Source organism: Carassius carassius, unplaced genomic scaffold (genome assembly GCF_963082965.1).
Source record: "Carassius carassius unplaced genomic scaffold, fCarCar2.1 SCAFFOLD_119, whole genome shotgun sequence".
NCBI lineage: Eukaryota > Metazoa > Chordata > Actinopteri > Cypriniformes > Cyprinidae > Carassius > Carassius carassius.
The window spans coordinates 30,292-51,563 of record NW_026775151.1 but is presented as its reverse complement, the minus strand read 5'-3'; the positions used below and the strand labels follow the sequence as shown (position 1 = coordinate 51,563).

The 21,272-nt window shown below is 44.7% G+C and overlaps 1 protein-coding gene across 2 annotated transcripts in view; it reads left to right on the top strand.

Annotated features, from left to right (window-relative positions):
- The window catches only part of gpc2 (glypican 2), a 34,824-nt gene extending 15,010 nt beyond the window's left edge, over positions 1–19,814 (top strand). For both annotated transcript variants that reach the window (XM_059547497.1, XM_059547496.1), the window contains 6 exons: positions 42–207; positions 312–442; positions 16,295–16,438; positions 16,981–17,117; positions 17,195–17,367; positions 19,036–19,814. In XM_059547497.1, coding sequence (XP_059403480.1) covers positions 42–207; positions 312–442; positions 16,295–16,438; positions 16,981–17,117; positions 17,195–17,367; positions 19,036–19,316 — 1,032 coding nt within the window. In that variant the 3' untranslated portion in view covers positions 19,317–19,814. The remainder of the gene's footprint in view (positions 1–41; positions 208–311; positions 443–16,294; positions 16,439–16,980; positions 17,118–17,194; positions 17,368–19,035) is intronic.
- Positions 19,815–21,272: the final 1,458 nt, after the last annotated feature.

Genomic DNA, 21,272 nt, shown 5'->3' with positions numbered 1-21,272 from the left:
TGAGGTCTTCTTCTTCTTTTTGTGTGTGTGTGTGTCTCTAGTTGATGGTACGATCAGAGTGTATTCGGGCATTAATGCGGCAGTGGTTTTGTCCACTGTGTCGTGGACTTCCTTCCCTCAAGCCCTGTCATTCGCTGTGCTTGAACGTCATGAAGGGCTGCCTGGCCAATCAGGTTGAATTAGACTCTGAATGGAACAACTTTATCGGTGAGAAAGAAGAACCAAAAAATCATGAGAGAACAGCGCGTTCATTTATGTGTGGAAGTGAAGTATGATGTCAGTTTTTCAGTGTGAATCTGATTAACCCACAGACGCGCTGATGGCAGTGGTGGAGAAACTTGGTGGGCCATTTCATTTCGAGTTGGCCGCAGACTCCATCGCAGTGAAGGTGTCTGAAGGCATCATGTACATGCAGGAGAACAGCATTACCATCTCTGCAAAGGTAAAACATTCATAACATGCCCAGACACACAGTGACGTGTGATCAATTTAAACAAAATGGGAGAACAGCTTAAGTCAAGTCACCTTTATTTATATAGCGCTTTAAAGAAAATACATTGCGTCAAAGCAACTGAACAACATTCATTAGGAAAACAGTGTCAATAATGCAAAATGATAGTTAAAGGCAGTTCATCATTGAATTCAGTGATGTCATCTCTGTTCAGTTAAATAGTGTCTGTGCATTTATTTGCAATCAAGTCAACGATATCGCTGTAGATGAAGTGTTCCCAACTAAGCAAGCCAGAGGCGACAGCGGCAAGGAACCGAAACTCCATCGGTGACAGAATGTGATGTTCGGATGTTCGACTTCGCCAGTCGGAGATCACTAAAAATAACATTAAAGAGGTGTGTGAACTTGCAAGCACGATGTCAGACACTGTAATATGCTCTGGTCCCCTCCCTGCTTACCGTGGTGATGAGATGCATAGCAGATTGTCATCACTCAATGGCTGGATGTCTAAGTGGTGCCCACAGAATAACATAGGTTTCATAGACAATTGGACGAGCTTTTGGGGCAGACCTGACCTGTTGAAAAGAGATGGTCTTCATCCCTCCTGGGGTGGCGCCACTCTTCTCTCTAGAAATATGGCAAATAGTCTTAGTGTTTATACTTGACTAACTGGGGCCCAGGTCAGGAAGCAGACAGACTGGCTAAACCGACCGTCTGCTAGCTGCCTCCCGTCACAGAGGTCAGTTAATTCTCAGCACATAGAGACTCTTTCACCTAGATATCACACTATAGAGACTGTGTCTGTTCCCCGAACTAGAAAAAACAAAAAATGTCCAAACCAAGTTAAGATTAACAATTTAATTGAGGTTCAACAAATAAAAAACAGAAGCAATATGGATAAACAAATGATAAAGCTTGGCTTATTGAATATCAGATCCCTTTCTACGAAAACACTTTTTGTAAATAATATGATCACTGATCATAATATAGATGTACTCTGTTTGACAGAAACCTGGCTAAAACCTGATGATTACATTATTTTAAATGAGTCCAACCCCCAAGATTACTGTTATAAACATGAGCCACGTCTAAAAGGCAAAGGTGGAGGTGTTGCTTCAATTTATAACAACATTTTCAGGATTTCTCAGAGGGCAGGCTACAAGTATAACTCGTTTGAAGTAATGGTACTTCATATAACATTATCCAAAGAAACAAATGTTAATGATAAATCCCCTGTTATGTTTGTACTGGCTACTGTATACAGGCCACCAGGGCACCATACAGACTTTATTAAAGAGTTTGGTGATTTTACATCCGAGTTAGTTCTGGCTGCAGATAAAGTTTTAATAGTTGGTGATTTTAATATCCATGTTGATAATGAAAACGATGCATTGGGATCAGCATTTATAGACATTCTGAACTCTATTGGTGTTAGACAACACGTTTCAGGACCTACTCATTGTCGAAATCATACTCTAGATTTAATACTGTCACATGGAATTGATGTTGATGGTGTTGAAATTATTCAGCCAAGTGATGATATCTCAGATCATTATTTAGTTCTTTGCAAAATTCATATAGCCAAAATTGTAAATTCTACTTATTGTTACAAGTATGGAAGAACCATCACTTCTAACACAAAAGACTGCTTTTTAAGTTATCTTCCTGATGTATCCAAATTCCTTAGCATATCCAAAACCTCAGAACAACTTGATGATGTAACAGAAACTATGGACTCTCTCTTTTCTAGCACTTTAAATAAAGTTGCTCCTTTACGCTTAAGGAAGGTTAAGGAAAACAGTTTGACACCATGGTATAATGAGCATACTCGCACCCTAAAGAGAGCAGCCCGAAAAATGGAGCGCAGCTGGAGGAAAACAAAACTAGAGGTATTTCGTATTGCTTGGCGGGAAAGTAACATATCCTACAGAAAAGCATTAAAAACTGCTAGATCCGATTACTTTTCTTCTCTTTTAGAAGAAAACAAACATAACCCTAGGTATTTATTCAATACAGTGGCTAAATTAACAAAAAATAAAGCCTCAACAAGTGTTGACATTTCCCAACACCACAGCAGTAATGACTTTATGAACTACTTTACTTCTAAAATCGATACTATTAGAGATAAAATTGCAACCATTCAGCCGTCAGCTACAGTATCACATCAGACAGTGCACTATAGACCCCCTGAGGAACAGTTCCACTCATTCTCTACCATATGAGAGGAAGAATTGTATAAACTTGTTAAATCATCTAAACCAACAACATGTATGTTAGACCCTATACCATCTAAGCTCCTGAAAGAGGTGCTTCCAGAAGTCATAGATCCTCTTCTGACTATTATTAATTCCTCATTGTCATTAGGACATGTCCCCAAAACCTTCAAACTGGCTGTTATTAAGCCTCTCATCAAAAAACCACAACTTGACCCCAAAGAACTAGTTAATTATAGACCAATCTCGAATCTCCCTTTTCTGTCCAAGATACTAGAAAAGGTGGTATTCACACAATTATATTCCTTCTTAGAGAAAAATGGTATATGTGAGGATTTCCAGTCAGGATTTAGACCGTATCACAGTACTGAGACTGCTCTTCTTAGAGTTACAAATGATCTGCTCTTATCATCTGATCGTGGGTGTATCTCTCTATTAGTTTTATTGGATCTTAGTGCTGCGTTTGACACAATTGACCACAACATTCTTCTGCATAGACTTGAATACTTTGTTGGCATCAGTGGAAGTGCATTAGCATGGTTTAAATCGTACTTATATGACCGCCATCAGTTCGTAGCAGTGAATGAAGATGTATCCTATCGATCACAAGTGCAGTATGGAGTACCTCAAGGCTCAGTACTAGGGCCGCTACTCTTCACGCCTTATATGTTACCCTTGGGAGATATCATCAGGAAACATGGTGTTAGCTTTCACTGTTATGCTGATGATACTCAGCTCTATATTTCTTCGCAGCCCGGTGAAACACACCAATTTGAAAAACTAATGGATTGCATAGTTGATATAAAAAACTGGATGACGAGTAATTTCTTACTGCTAAATTCTGAAAAAACAGAGGTGTTAATTATAGGACCTAAAACTCTGCTTGTAATAACCTAGAACACTGTCTAAGACTTGATGGTTGCTCTGTCAATTCTTCGTCATCAGTTAGGAACCTAGGTGTGCTATTTGATCGCAATCTTTCCTTAGAAAGCCACGTTTCTAGCATTTGTAAAATTGCATTTTTTTCCATCTCAAAAATATATCTAAATTACGGCCTATGCTCTCAATGTCAAATGCAGAAATGTTAATCCATGCATTTATGACCTCAAGGTTAGATTATTGTAATGCTTTATTGGGTGGTTGTTCTGCACGCTTAGTAAACAAACTACAGCTAGTCCAAAATGCAGCAGCAAGAGTTCTTACTAGAACCAGGAAGTATGACCATATTAGCCCGGTCCTGTCAACACTGCACTGGCTCCCTATCAAGCATCGCATAGATTTTAAAATATTGCTTATTACTTATAAAGCCCTGAATGGTTTAGCACCTCAGTATTGGAATGAGCTCCTTTTACATTATAATCCTCCACGTACGCTGCGTTCTCAAAACTCAGGCAATTTGATAATACCTAGAATATCAAAATCAACTGCAGGCGGCAGATCCTTTTCCTATTTGGCGCCCAAACTCTGGAATAACCTACCTAACATTGTTCGGGAGGCAGACACACTCTTGTAGTTTAAATCTAGATTAAAGACCCATCTCTTTAACCTGGCATACACATAACATACTAATATGCTTTTATTATCCAAATCCGTTAAAGGATTTTTAGGCTGCATTAATTAGGTAAACCGGAAACACTTCCCATAACAACCTATGTACTTGCTACATCATTAGAAGAATGGCATCTACGCTAATATTTGTCTGTTTCTCTCTTGTTCCGAGGTCACCGTGGCCACCAGATCCAGTCTGTATCCAGATCAGAGGGTCACTGCAGTCACCCGGATCCAGTACGTATCCAGACCAGATGCTGGATCAGCACCTAGAAAGGACCTCTACATCCCTGAAAGACAGCGGAGACCAGGACAACTAGAGCCCCAGATACAGATCCCCTGTAAAGACCTTGTCTCAGAGGAGCACCAGGACAAGACCACAGGAAACAGATGATTCTTCTGCACAATCTGACTTTGCTGCAGCCTGGAATTGAACTACTGGTTTCGTCTGGTCAGAGGAGAACTGGCCCCCCAACTGAGCCTGGTTTCTCCCAAAGTTTTTTTCTCCATTCTGTCACCGATGGAGTTTCGGTTCCTTGCCACTGTCGCCTCTGGCTTGCTTAGTTGGGGACACTTCATCTACAGCGATATCGTTGACTTGATTGCAAATAAATGCACAGACACTATTTAACTGAACAGAGATGACATAACTGAATCCAATGATGAACTGCCTTTAACTATCATTTTTGCATTATTGACACTGTTTTCCTAATGAATGTTGTTCAGTTGCTTTGACGCAATGTATTTTGATTAAAGCGCTATATAAATAAAGGTGACATTGACAAAGGTGACAGAATGGAGAAAAAAACCTTGGGAGAAACCAGGCTCAGTTGGGGGGCCAGTTCTCCTCTGACCAGACGAAACCAGTAGTTCAATTCCAGGCTGCAGCAAAGTCAGATTGTGCAGAAGAATCATCTGTTTCCTGTGGTCTTGTCCTGGTGCTCCTCTGAGACAAGGTCTTTACAGGGGATCTGTATCTGGGGCTCTAGTTGTCCTGGTCTCCGCTGTCTTTCAGGGATGTAGAGGTCCTTTCTAGGTGCTGATCCAGCATCTGGTCTGGATACGTACTGGATCCGGGTGACTGCAGTGACCCTCTGATCTGGACACAGACTGGATCTGGTGGCTACGGTGACCTCGGAATAAGAGAGAAACAGACAAATATTAGCGTAGATGCCATTCTTCTAATGATGTAGCAAGTACATAGGGTGTTATGGGAAGTGTTTCCAGTTCCGGTTTACCTAATTAATGCAGCCTAAAAATCCTTTAACGGATTTGGATATTAAAAGCATATTCGTATGTTATGTGTAAGCCAGGTTAAAGAGATGGGTCTTTAATCTAGATTTAAACTGCAAGAGTGTGTCTGCCTCCCGAACAATGTTAGGTAGGTTATTCCAGAGTTTAGGCACCAAATAGGAAAAGGATCTGCCGCCCGCAGTTGATTTTGATATTCTAGGTATTATCAAATTGCCCGAGTTTTGAGAACGCAGTGGACCTAAAGGATTATAATGTAAAAGGAGCTCATTCAAATACTGAGGTGCTAAACCATTCAGGGCTTTATAACAATCCAAGATGGCGCCGCATATGGCTGCTTCAGTGCTTGGCTCTCCAGTGTTTGTACTGTTTTTGTTCGTTTTTCCTGTTTTTTGTTTAACAAACACGATCAGTTTCACCAGGGATGAACTGCTGAACATTCGGCAGAACACACCACATGATATTTTTCCGGATTTCTATTATACAGACGTTTTACTGAACATTGTTATCGGAGGAGCAGCGGCGCTGATCAAGTGCTTCAGGACGCGCAGACGGGGAAAGCGAGCGGGAGCGCTCGTCAGACTCAGGAAGCGCGGATTTCGAACGCCATTGCCTAGCATCCATCTGGCAAATCTCCGCTCTCTACCCAACAAAACGGACAAACTCCTTCTGCTCTCTCGGACAAATAAGGATTTCTCTCACTCTGCTGCTCTGTGTTTCACGGAAACCTGGCTGAATGACGCCATACCGGACAGCGCACTCCATCTGCCGGGCTTTCAGCTGTTTAGAGCGGATCGCAACGCAGAATCAACGGGGAAATCGCGCGGCGGCGGGACATGCTTTTTCATCAATGAACGGTGCTGTACAGATGTAACTGTGTTAAAGAATATGTGCTGTCCTGATCTAGAAACGCAGTTTATCAACTGCAAGCCGTTCTATTCGCCGCAGGAGTTTCACTCGCTCATTCTGGTTAGTGTTTACATTCCACCTCAAGCGCATGTGAGCTCAGCTTTACAGAAACTCGCTGATCAGATCACAGACACAGAACAACAACACCCGGACTCTGTTTTAATCATTCTTGGGGACTTTAATAAAGCCAATCTCTCCCGTGAACTGCCAAAATACAGACAGCATGTTACCTGTCCCACCAGAGACAGTAATATACTGGATCACTGTTACACCACAATAAAGGATGCATATCACTCTGTTCCACGAGCAGCTTTGGGACGTTCTGATCACTGTCTGGTTCATCTTATACCGACCTACAAGCAGAAACTTAAATCTGCTAAACCTGTAGTAAAGACTGTGAAGAGATGGACCAGCGAAACAGAGCAGGATTTACAATCTTGTTTTGACATCACAGACTGGAGCGTTTTTGAAGCTGCTACCACCGATCTGGACGAACTCACAGAGACTGTAACATCCTATATTAGTTTCTGTGAGGATATATGCATTCCTACCAGGACTTATTTAACATTCAACAATGATAAGCCATGGTTTACAGTAAAACTCAGACACCTTCGTCAGGCCAAAGAGGATGCCTACAGAAATGGGGACAGGGTCTTGTACAATCAGGCCAGGAACACACTGAACAAAGAGATTAGAGCGGCTAAAAAGACCTATGCTAAAAAGTTGGAAGACCAGTTTACTTCCAACGACTCTACTTCAGTTTGGAGAGGACTGAGAGCCATCACAAACTACAAGACACCATCCCCTTGCACTGAGGCTAATCAACGACTTGCTAACGACCTGAATGAGTTTTATTGTAGATTTGAAACCCCCAACACCCACTCTGACCATCTCCCTACACAACCATTAACACCTCCTGCAATCCCCCTCTCCATACCTCCTGCTCTTCAAATCTGTGAAGATGATGTGCGCCAGGTCTTCAAGAAAAACAAAAGAAGAAAAGCACCAGGCCCAGATGGCGTTACACCAGCCTGTCTGAAAATCTGTGCTGACCAGCTGGCCCCCATCTTTTCACAGATCTTCAACAGATCTCTGGAGTTGTGTGAAGTGCCTTCTTACTTTAAACGCTCCACCATAATCCCCATTCCAAAGAAACCCAAGATAACAGGACTTAACGACTACAGACCTGTGGCTCTAACGTCTGTCGTCATGAAGTCGTTTGAAAAACTGGTTCTGGCTTATCTGAAGGACATCACTGGACCCTTACTGGACCCCCTGCAGTTTGCGTACCGAGCAAACAGGTCCGTGGATGATGCAATCAACATGGCATTGCACTTCATCCTGCAACATCTGGACAAAACAGGGACTTATGTGAGGATCCTGTTTGTGGACTTTAGTTCGGCTTTCAACACCATCATCCCAACAACCCTCCAGACCAAACTGACCCAGCTCTCTGTTCCTAGCTCTATCTGTCAGTGGATCACCAGCTTTCTGACAGATAGGCAACAGTTAGTGAGACTGGGGAAATTCATGTCAAACAGCTGCTCCACCAACACTGGTGCCCCTCAGGGATGTGTTCTCTCCCCTCTGCTCTTCTCCCAGTACACCAACGACTGCACCTCTAAAGACCCCTCTGTCAAGCTCCTGAAGTTTGCAGACGACACTACAGTCATCGGCCTCATCCAGGACGGTGACGAGTCTGCTTACAGACAGGAGGTTGAGCAGCTGGCTGTCTGGTGCAGTCTTAACAACCTGGAGCTGAACACGCTCAAAACAGTGGAGATGACTGTGGACTTTAGGAGAAACCCCCCTGCACTTTCCCCACTCACCATCATGAACAGCACTGTGGCTGCAGTGGAGTCATTCAGATTCCTGGGAACCACCATCTCTCAGGACCTGAAGTGGGACAATCACATTGGCTCCATTGTGAAAAAAGCCCAACAAAGGTTGTACTTCCTTCGCCAGCTGAGGAAGTTTAACCTGCCACAGGAGCTGCTGAAACAGTTCTACTCAGCCGTCATTGAGTCAGTCCTGTGTACTTCAATTACTGTCTGGTTTGGTTCAGCGACAAAATCAGATATCAGAGACTACAGAGAACTGTTCGGACTGCTGAAAGGATTATTGGTGCTCCCCTGCCCACCCTCCAAGAACTGTACACATCCAGAGTGAGGAAAAGGACTCAGAAAATCACTCTGGATCCCTCACATCCAAGTCACCCCATCTTTGAACTTTTGCTATCTGGCCGGCGCCTCAGAGCCGCAAATACAAGAACAGCAAGGCACAAGAATAGTTTCTTCCCCCAGGCAATCTACCTCATGAACAGTTAAATGTTTCCCACTTAAACGTATGCTTATGCAAAAATGTGCAATATCCTTATATTTATTTGTTACCCCTCCATCCTAGAACATTCCTGCATCTCACTCAATCCTATTCCATTATCATTTATAGCATAATTGTTTATACACTTATTTATTTGCCAATTTGTAATTCTCCTGTAAATTTTTTTTTTTTTTGTCTGTGTGTTGTTGTCTCTGTTTACTGGAAGCTTATGTCACTAAAACAAATTCCTTGTATGCGCAAGCATACTTGGCAATAAAGCTCTTTCTGATTCTGATTCTGATTCTGATAAGTAATAAGCAATATTTTAAAATCTATACGATGTTTGATAGGGAGCCAGTGCAGTGTTGACAGGACCGGGCTAATATGGTCATACTTCCTGGTTCTAGTAAGAACTCTTGCTGCTGCATTTTGGACTAGCTGTAGTTTGTTTACTAAGCGTGCAGAACAACCACCCAATAAAGCATTACAATAATCTAACCTTGAGGTCATAAATGCATGGATTAACATTTCTGCATTTGACATTGAGAGCATAGGCCGTAATTTAGGTATATTTTTGAGATGGAAAAATGCAATTTTACAAATGCTAGAAACGTGGCTTTCTAAGGAAAGATTGCTATCAAATAGCACACCTAGGTAGTAGAAAAATAGAAAAGTCACATACCATATTCAAACAGATGCATAAGCTCACTTGAGACATGTTTTCTTCAGCACATCAATTACATTTTCAGCAATTGTCAAAATTGTACACAAGTATTTGTATGCAGCATGTGACTCTCGTTTCACTACACTGAAAGCATGTCAGACAGCCGGAGCACAATTAGTGTTGAAGAAGAATAAAAACTGCTGAAATATTTGTTGTTGGATAGTTTTAAATTCTACATGTATTACCATTAATGTTAATTTATGAAAGTAAAACCAGTGTTGGGGAAATTTTTACTTCATAAAAAAATTTATAATAATTTTTTTATAGTAAAGCCCAAAAGTTATATTTTTGGCAACTGTAGGCTCTTTCACACCAAAAGAGAAATGAATTAGGCTCAGGCTGAAGGAAGCTCTCTGTCTCTTGCCTCACTCCTGATTCTCTCAACACCAGACAGGAGAGCTGTCAGTCAAGAAACGGGAAAACAAAGTAATTGTGTTATTTATTTAAAAAGGTAACTCATATTTTCTTGTAAATGTACAATTAATGTGTTACTTTACTAGTTACTTTAAAAAGTAATCTGATGACTTAACTTGCGTTCCCTTTCGAGAGTACTCTCGTACTGCGTAAGCTAGCTTACGCTATGGGAAAAGGTCCCCTTTTCTCGAGAATATGAAGCCAAAAATTATCCTTAATTTTTAAATAATGTAAAACGCAGTGCTGCAGCACAGCAGACCCAAGCGAAGCGGCTCGCGCGCTTATTGGCTGTGCTGCGGCAACTGCAGCAACCTATGGTGAGGCGGCGGAGAGGAACGAACCAATGGGGGCGCTTCGCACCCATTGGACGTCAGAGCGCGCCAAAATAGGCGTGGCTGGAACTATATAAGCCACCGCTTTCACCATAGGGATCAGATTTCATCTCCTTCAGCGATCTCACCTGCACTTCACTGTCTTCTCCGGAGAAGCCTCTACACGCCGTCGAAAAGCCTCTAAGCGGGATAGCACTGCAACGCAGATCTGAGGACGCCGGCTCGTGCTTCATCTCGACGCCGCCTTCAGCACTCGCTTCCTGCTGCGCCATCCGGCGTGACTATATCCTTTACAAAGCTAGTGTGTTTGCCGCTGCATCACACTTTTTTTTTCTTCAGAATTCGAGGCGTTGTTTCAAATGCCTCGGGCCTGCGCTTCCTGCCGAGGCCCTCTGCCCAGCGAGGACCGCCACATCATCTGTGTCTCCTGCCTGGGCCGCGAGCATGCTGAGAGCGCACTCTCCAAGGGCGGCTGCCCTGAGTGCGACGACATGGCTATATCGACCCTGCGGGCTCGATTAGCTCGAACCAGCCACGATGCTCCACCCACTCCGCCTCTTCTCTCTCAAGTGCCGCGTAAGAAACGCCGCGATCAGAGAATGCCTGAGCATACTGCTACACGCGAGCTCACGCCGGAACACTCCCCGCGTGCCTCGCCCGCTCTCTCTCCTTCGCCTGTCCTCTTCGTGGACGAGCAGCGCCAGTCCCTGCTCACCAGCGCCCCCTTCTCCTTTGGAGCGCCTGAGGCGGAAGAGGACAGACACGACAGCCTTTCTCTCGCCGCGTCCAGTAGTGAGGAATGGTCGGGCTCCATTGCAGACCCCCCCCTCTACAGCACCCAGCTGCACCGGACAACGCGCTGATATCGACGCGGAGCTTACTCGCGTGCTTACAAGGGGTGTCAGCGACCTTCAGCTCGACTGGTCTCCTCCAGACGAGCCCGCTAAAAGCAGGCTGGATGAATGGTTCCTGCAGGGGCGCCCTTCGGCCCCTCCGCAAAGAAACGCCCCCTTCTTCCCGGAAGTTCACAATGAACTCACGAAGTCGTGGAAAGCCCCATTCTCCGCACGCTTGAAGACTTCTGTCTCGTCAGCGCTCTCCTCTGTCGACGGCGCCCGAGACCACGGTTACGAGAGCCTCCCCCCTCTCGAGGAGGCTATTGCTGCACACCTCTGCCCGCCCTCAGCCGCAGGATGGCGGTCGAAGCCTGTGCATCCATCCAAGCCGTGCCGCACCACCTCAGCTCTCGCTGGCCGAGCTTACACCTCCGCTGGTCAAGCTGCTTCGGCTCTACACACCATGGCTGTGCTGCAGGTTTTTCAGGCCAGACTTCTCCGTAACCTGGACGAGTCGGCCCCAGATACCTATGACTTTAAAGATCTCCGCAGCGCTACTGATCTAGCCCTGCGTGCGACAAAGACCACAGCACAAGCGATCGGCCGAAGCATGGCAAGCCTCGCTGTTTTAGAGCGACACCTCTGGCTCACGCTCACGGAGATGAAAGACGCCGACAAATCCGCCTTTCTTGACTCTCCTATCTCGCCTTCCGGCCTCTTTGGCCAGTCGGTTAAGGGTTTCGCTGAACCCTTCACTGAGGCTCAGAAAACTTCACAGGCAATGAGACACTTCCTGCCGAAACGCTCTAGGTCTGCTGCGGGATGCCGTAGAAATGCGCCGCCCCCTCAGACCTCGAAGCCATCGCAGCCAGACTTACAGTCTCGCCCAGCGACCAAAACCCAGCACCGCTCTCGCTCTACGAGCCGCAAACCGCCAGAGAGACGGGGACCTCGGCCCAGGATTGTGCTGAACCCCGAGCCTCCGAAGCCCTCCTGACCTTCGGGCTGAAAAGACCGTGGTTAAGTCCCGCTGCGGCCGGACCACCACACAAGAAACCTCACATGCTTCCTCCAATCCCCTCACTAAAGGCGGTTGGAGATGTCTATACTGCAGTAAACGAGCCTGTTACAATGCACGCACGCCTGCACACAAACGCCGTTTTCACGGCGACCTCAATAAAGCACAAAAAGAGCTTTTTCTATGTAGGCAGTGTGCCCACTACACAGTACGCACCCCTACATGTATACACATTCCCCCAAGTGTCACAAAGACACACTCGGGTCTCCTTTCATGCCCACCTTCCCGCTCGCGCCGGAGGTGCTCTAAATGTAGCGCGCGTGCCCACTTCTCAGTGCGCAACCCTACAAATAAGCGCTGTCACCACAGTGTCACAAGCACAGCATACTCGAGCTACTGGTCCCCTCATAACAGGCGGCCAGTGCCCGAAGCACATTCAACCCATAGCCGCACGAGCCGCTGCATGGCAGGCCATCCCCGGCATATCAAATTGGGTTTTGAATATAATAAAACGAGGTTACTCGCTCCAGTTCGCTCGCAGACCGCCGCGCTTTCGCGCCGTGGTCGAAACGAAAGTGAAAAGCGAAATGACACACGTCCTTCGCGCCGAACTGATAAACCTTCTTGCAAAAGGGGCGATAGAAACTGTCCCCCCTGCGCAGCGCGAGGCTTTTACAGCCGCTACTTCCTCGTACCGAAAAAGGATGGCGGTCTCAGACCCATCCTAGATCTCAGACGTTTGAACAAAGCGCTTATGACGCGATCGTTCAAAATGTTAACTACCAAACAAATACTCGCGCAAATTCGCCCGAGGGATTGGTTTTTCTCAGTGGATCTGAAAGACGCTTACTTTCACATTCAAATAGCACCCCATCACAGGCCATTCTTGAGATTCGCCTTCGAGGGGCAGACTTATCAGTACATGGTTCTTCCATTCGGCCTCTCCGTAGCGCCCCGTACGTTTACACGGTGCATGGATGCCGCTCTCGCACCCCTGAGAATGCGGGGAGTGCGAGTATTGAACTACCTCGACGACTGGCTAGTTTTAGCCCATTCCGAGGAACTACTGACGACACACAGATCCTGGATCCTCAGCCATTTAGAATGCCTGGGTCTCACGATCAACACTGTCAAGAGCGCTCTGTCTCCCAGCCAGAGGATTTCCTTTTTGGGGATAGACATAGACTCTGTGACATGTACAGCGCGTCTGACGTCACAGCGCGCTCTCACTATTCAGCATCTAGCCGTGTCGTTCAAAGCCGGGTCTCTTTACCCGCTCAAACGATTTCAGGAAATGCTAGGTCTGATGGCATCAGCCTCTGCGGTTCTCAAACTGGGCCTGCTGCGCATGCGCCCACTACAGCGCTGGCTGAGAGACCGTGTTCCAGCGCGCGCCTGGATTTCCGGCCGCGTGCGCATCAGGGTGACCCACGGCTGCATCACAGCTCTGGCCCCTTGGAAAATAGCCAACTGGTATCAGTTAGGCGTAAGCACGGGCGCTGTCTCGAAATGGAAAGTAGTCTCGACAGATGCATCCAACCTCGGTTGGGGCGCCCTGTACGAGGGCAGGTCTGCCTCCGGCCTCTGGTCGAGCCCGGAGCGACTGTTACACATAAACTGTCTGGAGATGATAGCGGTCGAACTATCCCTGAAAGCTTTCCTCCCATTTTTAAAGGGCCACCATGTTCTGGTCAGATCAGACAGCATGTCAGTGGTGGCCTACATAAATCGCCAGGGTGGTGTCAGGTCAGAAACCTTGCACACCCTGACCGAACGTCTTCTGACATGGGCACATTACAATCTGCGCTCGCTAAAGGCAGCGCATGTACCTGGCATCCTGAACCGGGGCCCGGACATGCTTTCCAGGGCGAATGTTCCCCCTGGGGAGTGGTCTCTTCACCCACAAACGGTTCAGTTGATGTGGAGCATCTTCGGCAGGGCAGAGGTCGACCTCTTCGCCTCAGAAGACAACGCTCATTGCCCAATATATTTTTCAAAGAGCAGGGACGCGCTGGCCCTCGATTGGCCCAGACGCCCGCTTTATGCCTTCCCACCGGTCGCGATGCTACCGCAGGTCATCGATCGGGTCAGGAAGAGCAGATGTGCTATGCTGCTAGTAGCCCCACTCTGGACGACCCAACCTTGGTTCTCCGAGCTGATGCAGCTGTCCAGTACAGCCCCATGGCCAATACCACTGCGGAAAGATCTCCTCACACAGCTGAAGGGCGCGCTCTGGCATCCCCACCCCGAACTTTGGGCCCTTCATGTATGGCCCCTCAACGGGTACCCGGGAACCTCCCTGAGGGAGTGTTAAAGACCATTACGGAAGCCAGAGCGCCCTCAACCAGGCGCCTGTACGCGCAGAAATGGTCAGTGTTCTCCACCTGGTGCGGGACACGGAACCTAGACCCTCACTTATGTGACGTGACGGAGATACTCTCCTTCCTACAGGAGCGTTTAGATGCGGGCAGATCCCCGTCTACGCTCAAAGTGTATGTGGCAGCCATTGCAGCTTCTCATGCTCCGGTGGCCGGCCTATCACTGGGAAAAAACGAACTGGTCATTCGTTCCTTAAGGGAGCTCGTCGGATGAACCCTCCCCGACCCCCTTCAATCCCTTCCTGGGACCTGTCTACGGTCCTAGAGGCCTTAAAGGGCCCCCCTTTTGAACCGCTTCAGTCTGTCGATATGAAGCTTCTTTCGTTCAAAACCGCTTTTCTACTGGCTCTGGCCTCAGTCAAGCGAGTGGGGGATTTACATGCGCTATCTGTAAGCGCTGACTGTCTCGAGTTTGGGCCTAATGACTCCAGAGTCATTCTCAGACCAAGACACGGCTATATCCCCAAGGTGCTCTCAACACCGTTCAGAGCGCAGGTCATCTCGCTGTCAGCCCTTTCCTCGCAAAGCGACGAAAGCAATGCGAGCTTCATCTGCCCCGTCAGGGCTCTCAAAACCTATATTGCGCGCTCCGCCTTATTCAGGAGGTCGGACCAGCTCTTCATATGCTTTGGTGGGCGCACCCGAGGTCTCGCCACCACGAAGCAAAGCCTATCGTGATGGATAGTAGACACTATCTCGCTGGCTTACAAATCTAAAGGCCTTCACTGCCCGTTCGGCATCAGAGCCCATTCCACCCGAGGTATGGCCTCGTCATGGGCGTGGTCCTGCGGGATACCACTGGATGATATCTGTGCGGCGGCAGGCTGGGCCTCTCCGTCCACATTTATTAGATTCTATAATCTGCAAGTCCCTGCCCTGCAGGCCAGGGTACTTTCTATATAGACGTGCTAAGCCTTATCACGTCCCCCTTTTTTCGTTCCCTATATAAAGCTCACTAAGGTTGGCTGTTGGGACTGGGATTTCTCCTGCTATAAAGCCCCGGGCTCTCGCCTCGGGCTGTGACAGGTCGAAGTTCCCGAGCACGCACGGCGTTTTACATTGTGTTCCCATAGCGTAAGCTAGCTTACGCAGTACGAGAGTACTCTCGAAAGGGAACGTACTCGGTTACTAACGTAACCTCGGTTCCCTGAGATGAGGGAACGAGTACTGCGTAACCTGCCGTGCTATGTGCTCGGACCGGGTGATCGCTTCAGTCGATTTAAAACCTGATCCCTATGGTGAAGCGGTGGCTTATATAGTTCCAGCCACGCATATTTTGGCGCGCTCTGACGTCCAATGGGTGCGAAGCGCCCCCATTGGTTCGTTCCTCTCCGCCGCCTCACCATAGGTTGTTGCAGTTGCCGCAGCACAGCCAATAAGCGCGCGAGCCGCTTCGCTTGGGTCTGCTGTGCTGCAGCACTGCGTTTTACATTATTTAAAAATTAAGGATAATTTTTGGCTTCATATTCTCGAGAAAAGGGGACCTTTTCCCATAGCGTAAGCTAGCTTACGCAGTACTCGTTCCCTCATCTCAGGGAACCGAGGTTACGTTAGTAACCGAGTACGTTAAGTGTAATGTGTTTCCCCCAGCACTGCTAAAAACTGTGAGGGATAACAATACACAGTATAACTGGATTTAAATATAACAGTGTGTATACACCAGTCATGACAAAGTGACTGTTTCATATCTATTTTTATCTGATTATTTGAAGAAATAATCAACAGATGTTGTCATTTGCAGCCCTATTTGCTGAAGCATGTCCAGCTTGAGAAGAGAGTTGCACTGATGTTGAATGAAGCTGGGCTGTGTGTGTTAAAGCATTTCTGCCGTACAGGTATTAATCTTTCCATGAGACTAGTTGAGCTAAAGTGCTGTTTTTGTGTGCTTGTGTTGGTTTCAGGTCTTTCAGGGCTGTGGGATCCCTAGGCCAACTCCAGCCAGAAATAAACGCTCGTCCAAAGAGAGAGACGGCAAGAGAGCCTTCAGGACCTACAGCGCTGAGGAGAAACCCACCACCGCATTGGGAACAAACCTGGACCGACTGGTGAGATGCATTGGCCAAACCCAACCCAACCACTGGGAAAATCTGCAGGGCACTGACTAAAAATCATAATGACATTTTGGCCAACTAAGACATTTCATACATACATGCGTTTGTGAAAAAAAAAAAAAAAAAATTAAAAAAAGAAAACAAAAAGGCCCTTAAACTTTTCAAATATGAATAAAATGAACTCCCTTAATTATCCAGGCATTTGTGTAAATATTTGTCTGTTGAAGGTTGTCTGTTTGTTGTAGCATTACAGATGTTCTTATTAAACACAGTTTGATTAGATCCTATCCGAATTCCAGATATCAGACCATATTTTACTTTGCCAACACTAACTGGCAAATGCAGAGAAAATGAGACTGTTTAATCTGCTTTCAATTCCAACAAGCTTTGATTCGGTCTGGCTTGGGAGACTGACTTTAATCAAGCTGAATCATACATATTCATTTGATTGATATTTTTCTAATGGGTGATTTCACTGAACTGAATGATGACCAGTGTTGTGTTGATAATGATAACTGATGGATGGCTGTGATCAGGTGGAGGAGCTGCAGGAACGTCTCCGGCCCATGAGAGGATTCTGGGTAGCGCTGCCTCACACCATCTGTAATGATGAACGCAAGGCAGCTGACGTGACCAATGAGGATCGCTGCTGGAACGGACAGACACGTGGCAGGTATGAGACTGGACCCTGACACTCCTGAAGGCTAAAGTATGTGTGACGAGTCAAATTTATGCGTGTGTGTTTTGTAGATACCTGCCGTCTGTTACTACTGATGGTTTGGTGAATCAGATTAATAATCCAGAGATGGAGGTGGACGTTACCCGGCCAGATGTCAAAACACGGCAGTTAATCATGGAGCTGCGAGTGGCTGTAAACAGACTGAAACATGCTCAGAACGGACGAGACATGGATCTCATCGACAGTGAGTGTTTCCATGCTTTTATCTCCATGTCTGTCTGTTCAGAAAGTAACAACGTTAATATAAAGTGGGTAAACCATATCATTCAGCTGAAGTGTGCTCATGCAGTTTAGACACTTACACATAAATAATGCAATGAACGCAGTAAATCAGTGGGGTTTTCTATCATATTCTAGTGCACAAGAAATCAGATTTTCCTTGAATATGTAAAAGTGCTGTTTGTCTTTGTGCAGTTAAAACAAAGGTTTAAAATTATTTTTTTAAATGTTTGACTATTTATATATTTTTGTACAAAAGCTTTATTAACAATAAATAAAAATATTACAATAATAATTAAAATACATGTCATAACGCATTTACATTCAGCTAGAGCTTACTATTTATGTTTGTACATAAGTGAAAGTGACATTCAGCCAAGTAGGGTAACCCATACTCAAAATTTGTGCTCTGCATTTAACCCATCCAAAGTGCGCACACACAGAGCAGTGAACACACACACACACACACACACACACACACACACACACACACACACACACTGTGAACACACACCCGGAGCAGTGGGCAGCCATTTATGCTGCAGCGCCCAGGGAGCAGTTGGGGGTTCGGTGCCTTGCTCAAGGGCACGTAAGTCGTGGTATTGCTGGCCCGGGACTCAAACCCACAACCCTAGGGTTAGGAATCATAGTCTCTAACCATTAGGCCATGACTTCCCCATAACTGACATCATTTACATAAACTCAATGCATAAACAAATTCTGTTACTTAAAATAAAACTGAAATATAAAAAACTCTTTAGTTTTAGTTAGTGCATTGTAACAATGTACTAAATCAACTTAAAATAAAAATAAAATAAAAAATTAGAAAAACCTATACAGATATAAAAAACAGAAAAATTACTGACATATACAGCAAAAATACTAGGCAATTAACTAAATGAAAAGGAACACAATTAAATAAAAACTAATTCAAAGTATTAATAAAAACTATAATAGTATCTTAATGATAGTAAAATGACACTGATCCAGGCAAAAATACAGCTTATTCCAAAACAACTGTAAGTCAGCATGTGTGTAGATTTGCCATCCAGATGTTAATTGCTAATTATCAATTACTCATTATCACGTTTTGTAACGAGGAGGCTGAGGCAGTATTAGAATCCATTTGCAGAAGTTTATTAGGGAAAGTTCGTTAAGCCAGGCAGAGAGTCAGTACCGTAATGGCAGTCCAATCTTTCAACATGCACAAGGGGAATCCAAAGAGCAAAAAGTTAGTACTTAGGTGAGGGCTCCCTCTTCTTGAGTGGCGTTGATTTGATTTTTTTCTGATTTCAAATTTTTATCAAATTTCAATTACTGTGAAACTGACAACAAATACACATTTGGTTTTTGTTTACCTAAATTGCTGATCAGTATTCTGTGAATTAGTCTCTCATTTTCTCTCTCTAAATTCTCAATCAGGTCTGTTTTTGGGTTGGTGACAACCTTCTAATTTCTTTTAACATCTATTTCTGTGGGAATATTCCTAAAGAGACAACAGCAATGAGAGTGTCTTTCTGTTATCAGATTCATTTTAGTTATTTACCCACATTATTAAAATTGTAATACAAATATCAAAATAGAATGGAAAGTTCCCATTATGACAGCTGTGATAAAACGTGTGTGTGTTTAGGTGATGTGGAGGCTGGCAGTGGCTCTGGAGGTGGAGCTGAAGTAGGTGAGCGGTTCAGTGATGATTGGCCGGCTTATGGCTCATTCTCTCCACCTCGCAACACTCTCCCAGTTGATGAGTCACCTCGCCCCCGTGACGAGCTCCGGGACACGCCCACCAATAAAAGGAAAAGGCTGAATGGACGAGCCCAATCGGATGCTGGAAAACTCCTACCTCCTCTGGTGCCATTTCTTCTCCTTCTTACTGTCTGTTTTTCACTCTCTTCATCTTGTGGCCTTTAATGTAGATCAAACTCTCACCTGCCTGAACAAGCACAGACACCAGCAGCAGATCCGCACCGCCCCATATGAATGTCCTGTAGAACGTTTGCTTTTTACATTTGTCCATTTTTACAAACCAATACTGTGGGTTCTGTAGTTATCTCTGATTAGTTTGCGGACTGTGTTCAGCTGATCTTGTACAATTGAACTATTTGGACTGAATCATCATGTTTCTGTAATCATGAGGAGCATTAGTTTGATCTGTTGACTGATTTTTTTCCTTCCTATTATTATGTTTGTATTATATTGAATGTACAACACTGTCGAATGTTGAGAAGTTTATCAATTTGAATTTAATTTCAAACATTGATTATATTTATTTATTTATTTATTTAGCCTTATGTTCAGTGTGTGTAATGTAAGTGTGTATGTGTAAGCACACAAGTGATTTTTATTTTCTTTTACGAAGATAAGAAGTAGCATTATGCTAAAATGAATGATTAAAATCATTCTTCCAGATGTGCTAATGTTTTTTGGAGAGTTGCTTTAGTTCATAAATTAGTAGCTTTGACCTACATACAGTATTCTTTCCCCCTCAAATCCTGAAAAGTGTGTACTTTTAAGTTTGTAGCCTACTTTTAACCATGACAACAGTGTTTAATTCTTTAAAAAATACAGTGTCTTTTTCCATTTTCCATTTCAACATTTCCAACTAGGTTTCTAACCCTAAACCGAACAATGTTAGGTAGGTAATCCAGACTTTATGCGCCAGATAGGAAAATGATCTGCCGACTGAAGTTGATTTTAATATTCTAGGTATTATCAAATTGCCTGAGTTTTGAGAACACAGCAGATGTGGAGGATTATAATGTAGAGCTCATTCAAATACTGAGGTGCTAAACCATTCAGGGCTTTATAAGTAATAAGCAATATTTTAAAATCTATACGATGTTTGATAGGGAGCCAGTGCAGTGTTGACAGGACCGGGCTAATATGGTCATACTTCCTGGTTCTAGTAAGAACTCTTGCTGCTGCATTTTGGACTAGCTGTAGTTTGTTTACTAAGCGTGCAGAACAACCACCCAATAAAGCATTACAATAATCTAACCTTGGGGTCATAAATGCATGGATTAACATTTCTGCATTTGACATTGAGAGCATAGGCCGTAATTTAGATATATTTTTGAGATGGAAAAATGCAATTTTACAAATGCTAGAAACGTGGCTTTCTAAGGAAAGATTGCTATCAAATAGAACATCTAGGTTCTTAACTGATGATGTAGAATTAACAGAGCAGCCATCAAGTCTTAGACAGCATTCTAGATTATTACAGGCAGAGTTTTTAGATCCTATAATTAACAACTCTGTTTTTTCAGAATTTAGAAGGAAGAAATTACTCGTCATCCGTTTTTTTATATCGACTATGCATTCCATTAGTTTTTCAAATTGAAGAAATATAGAGCTGAGTATCATCAGCATAACAGTGAAAGCTAACACCATGTTTCCTGATGATATCTCCCAAGGGTAACATGTAAAGCTTGAAGAGGAGCGGCCCTAGTACTGAGCCTTGAGGTACTCCATACTGCACTTGTGATCGATAGGATACATCTTCATTCACTGCTACGAATTGATGGCGGTCATATAAGTAAGATTTAAACCATGCTAATGCACTTCCATTAATCCCAACAAAGTGTTCAAGTCTATGCAAAAGAATGTTGTGGTCAATTGTGTCAAACGCAGCACTAAGATCCAATAAAACTAATAGAGAGATACACCCACGATCAGATGATAAGAGCAGGTCTTTTGTAACTCTAAGGCGAGCAGTCTCAGTACTATGATACGGTCTAAATCCTGACTGGAAATCCTCACAGATACCAATTTTGTCTAAGAAGGAATATAATTGTGAAGATACTACCTTTTCTAGTATCTTGTACAGAAAAGGGAGATTCGAGATCGGTCTATAATTAACTAGTTCTT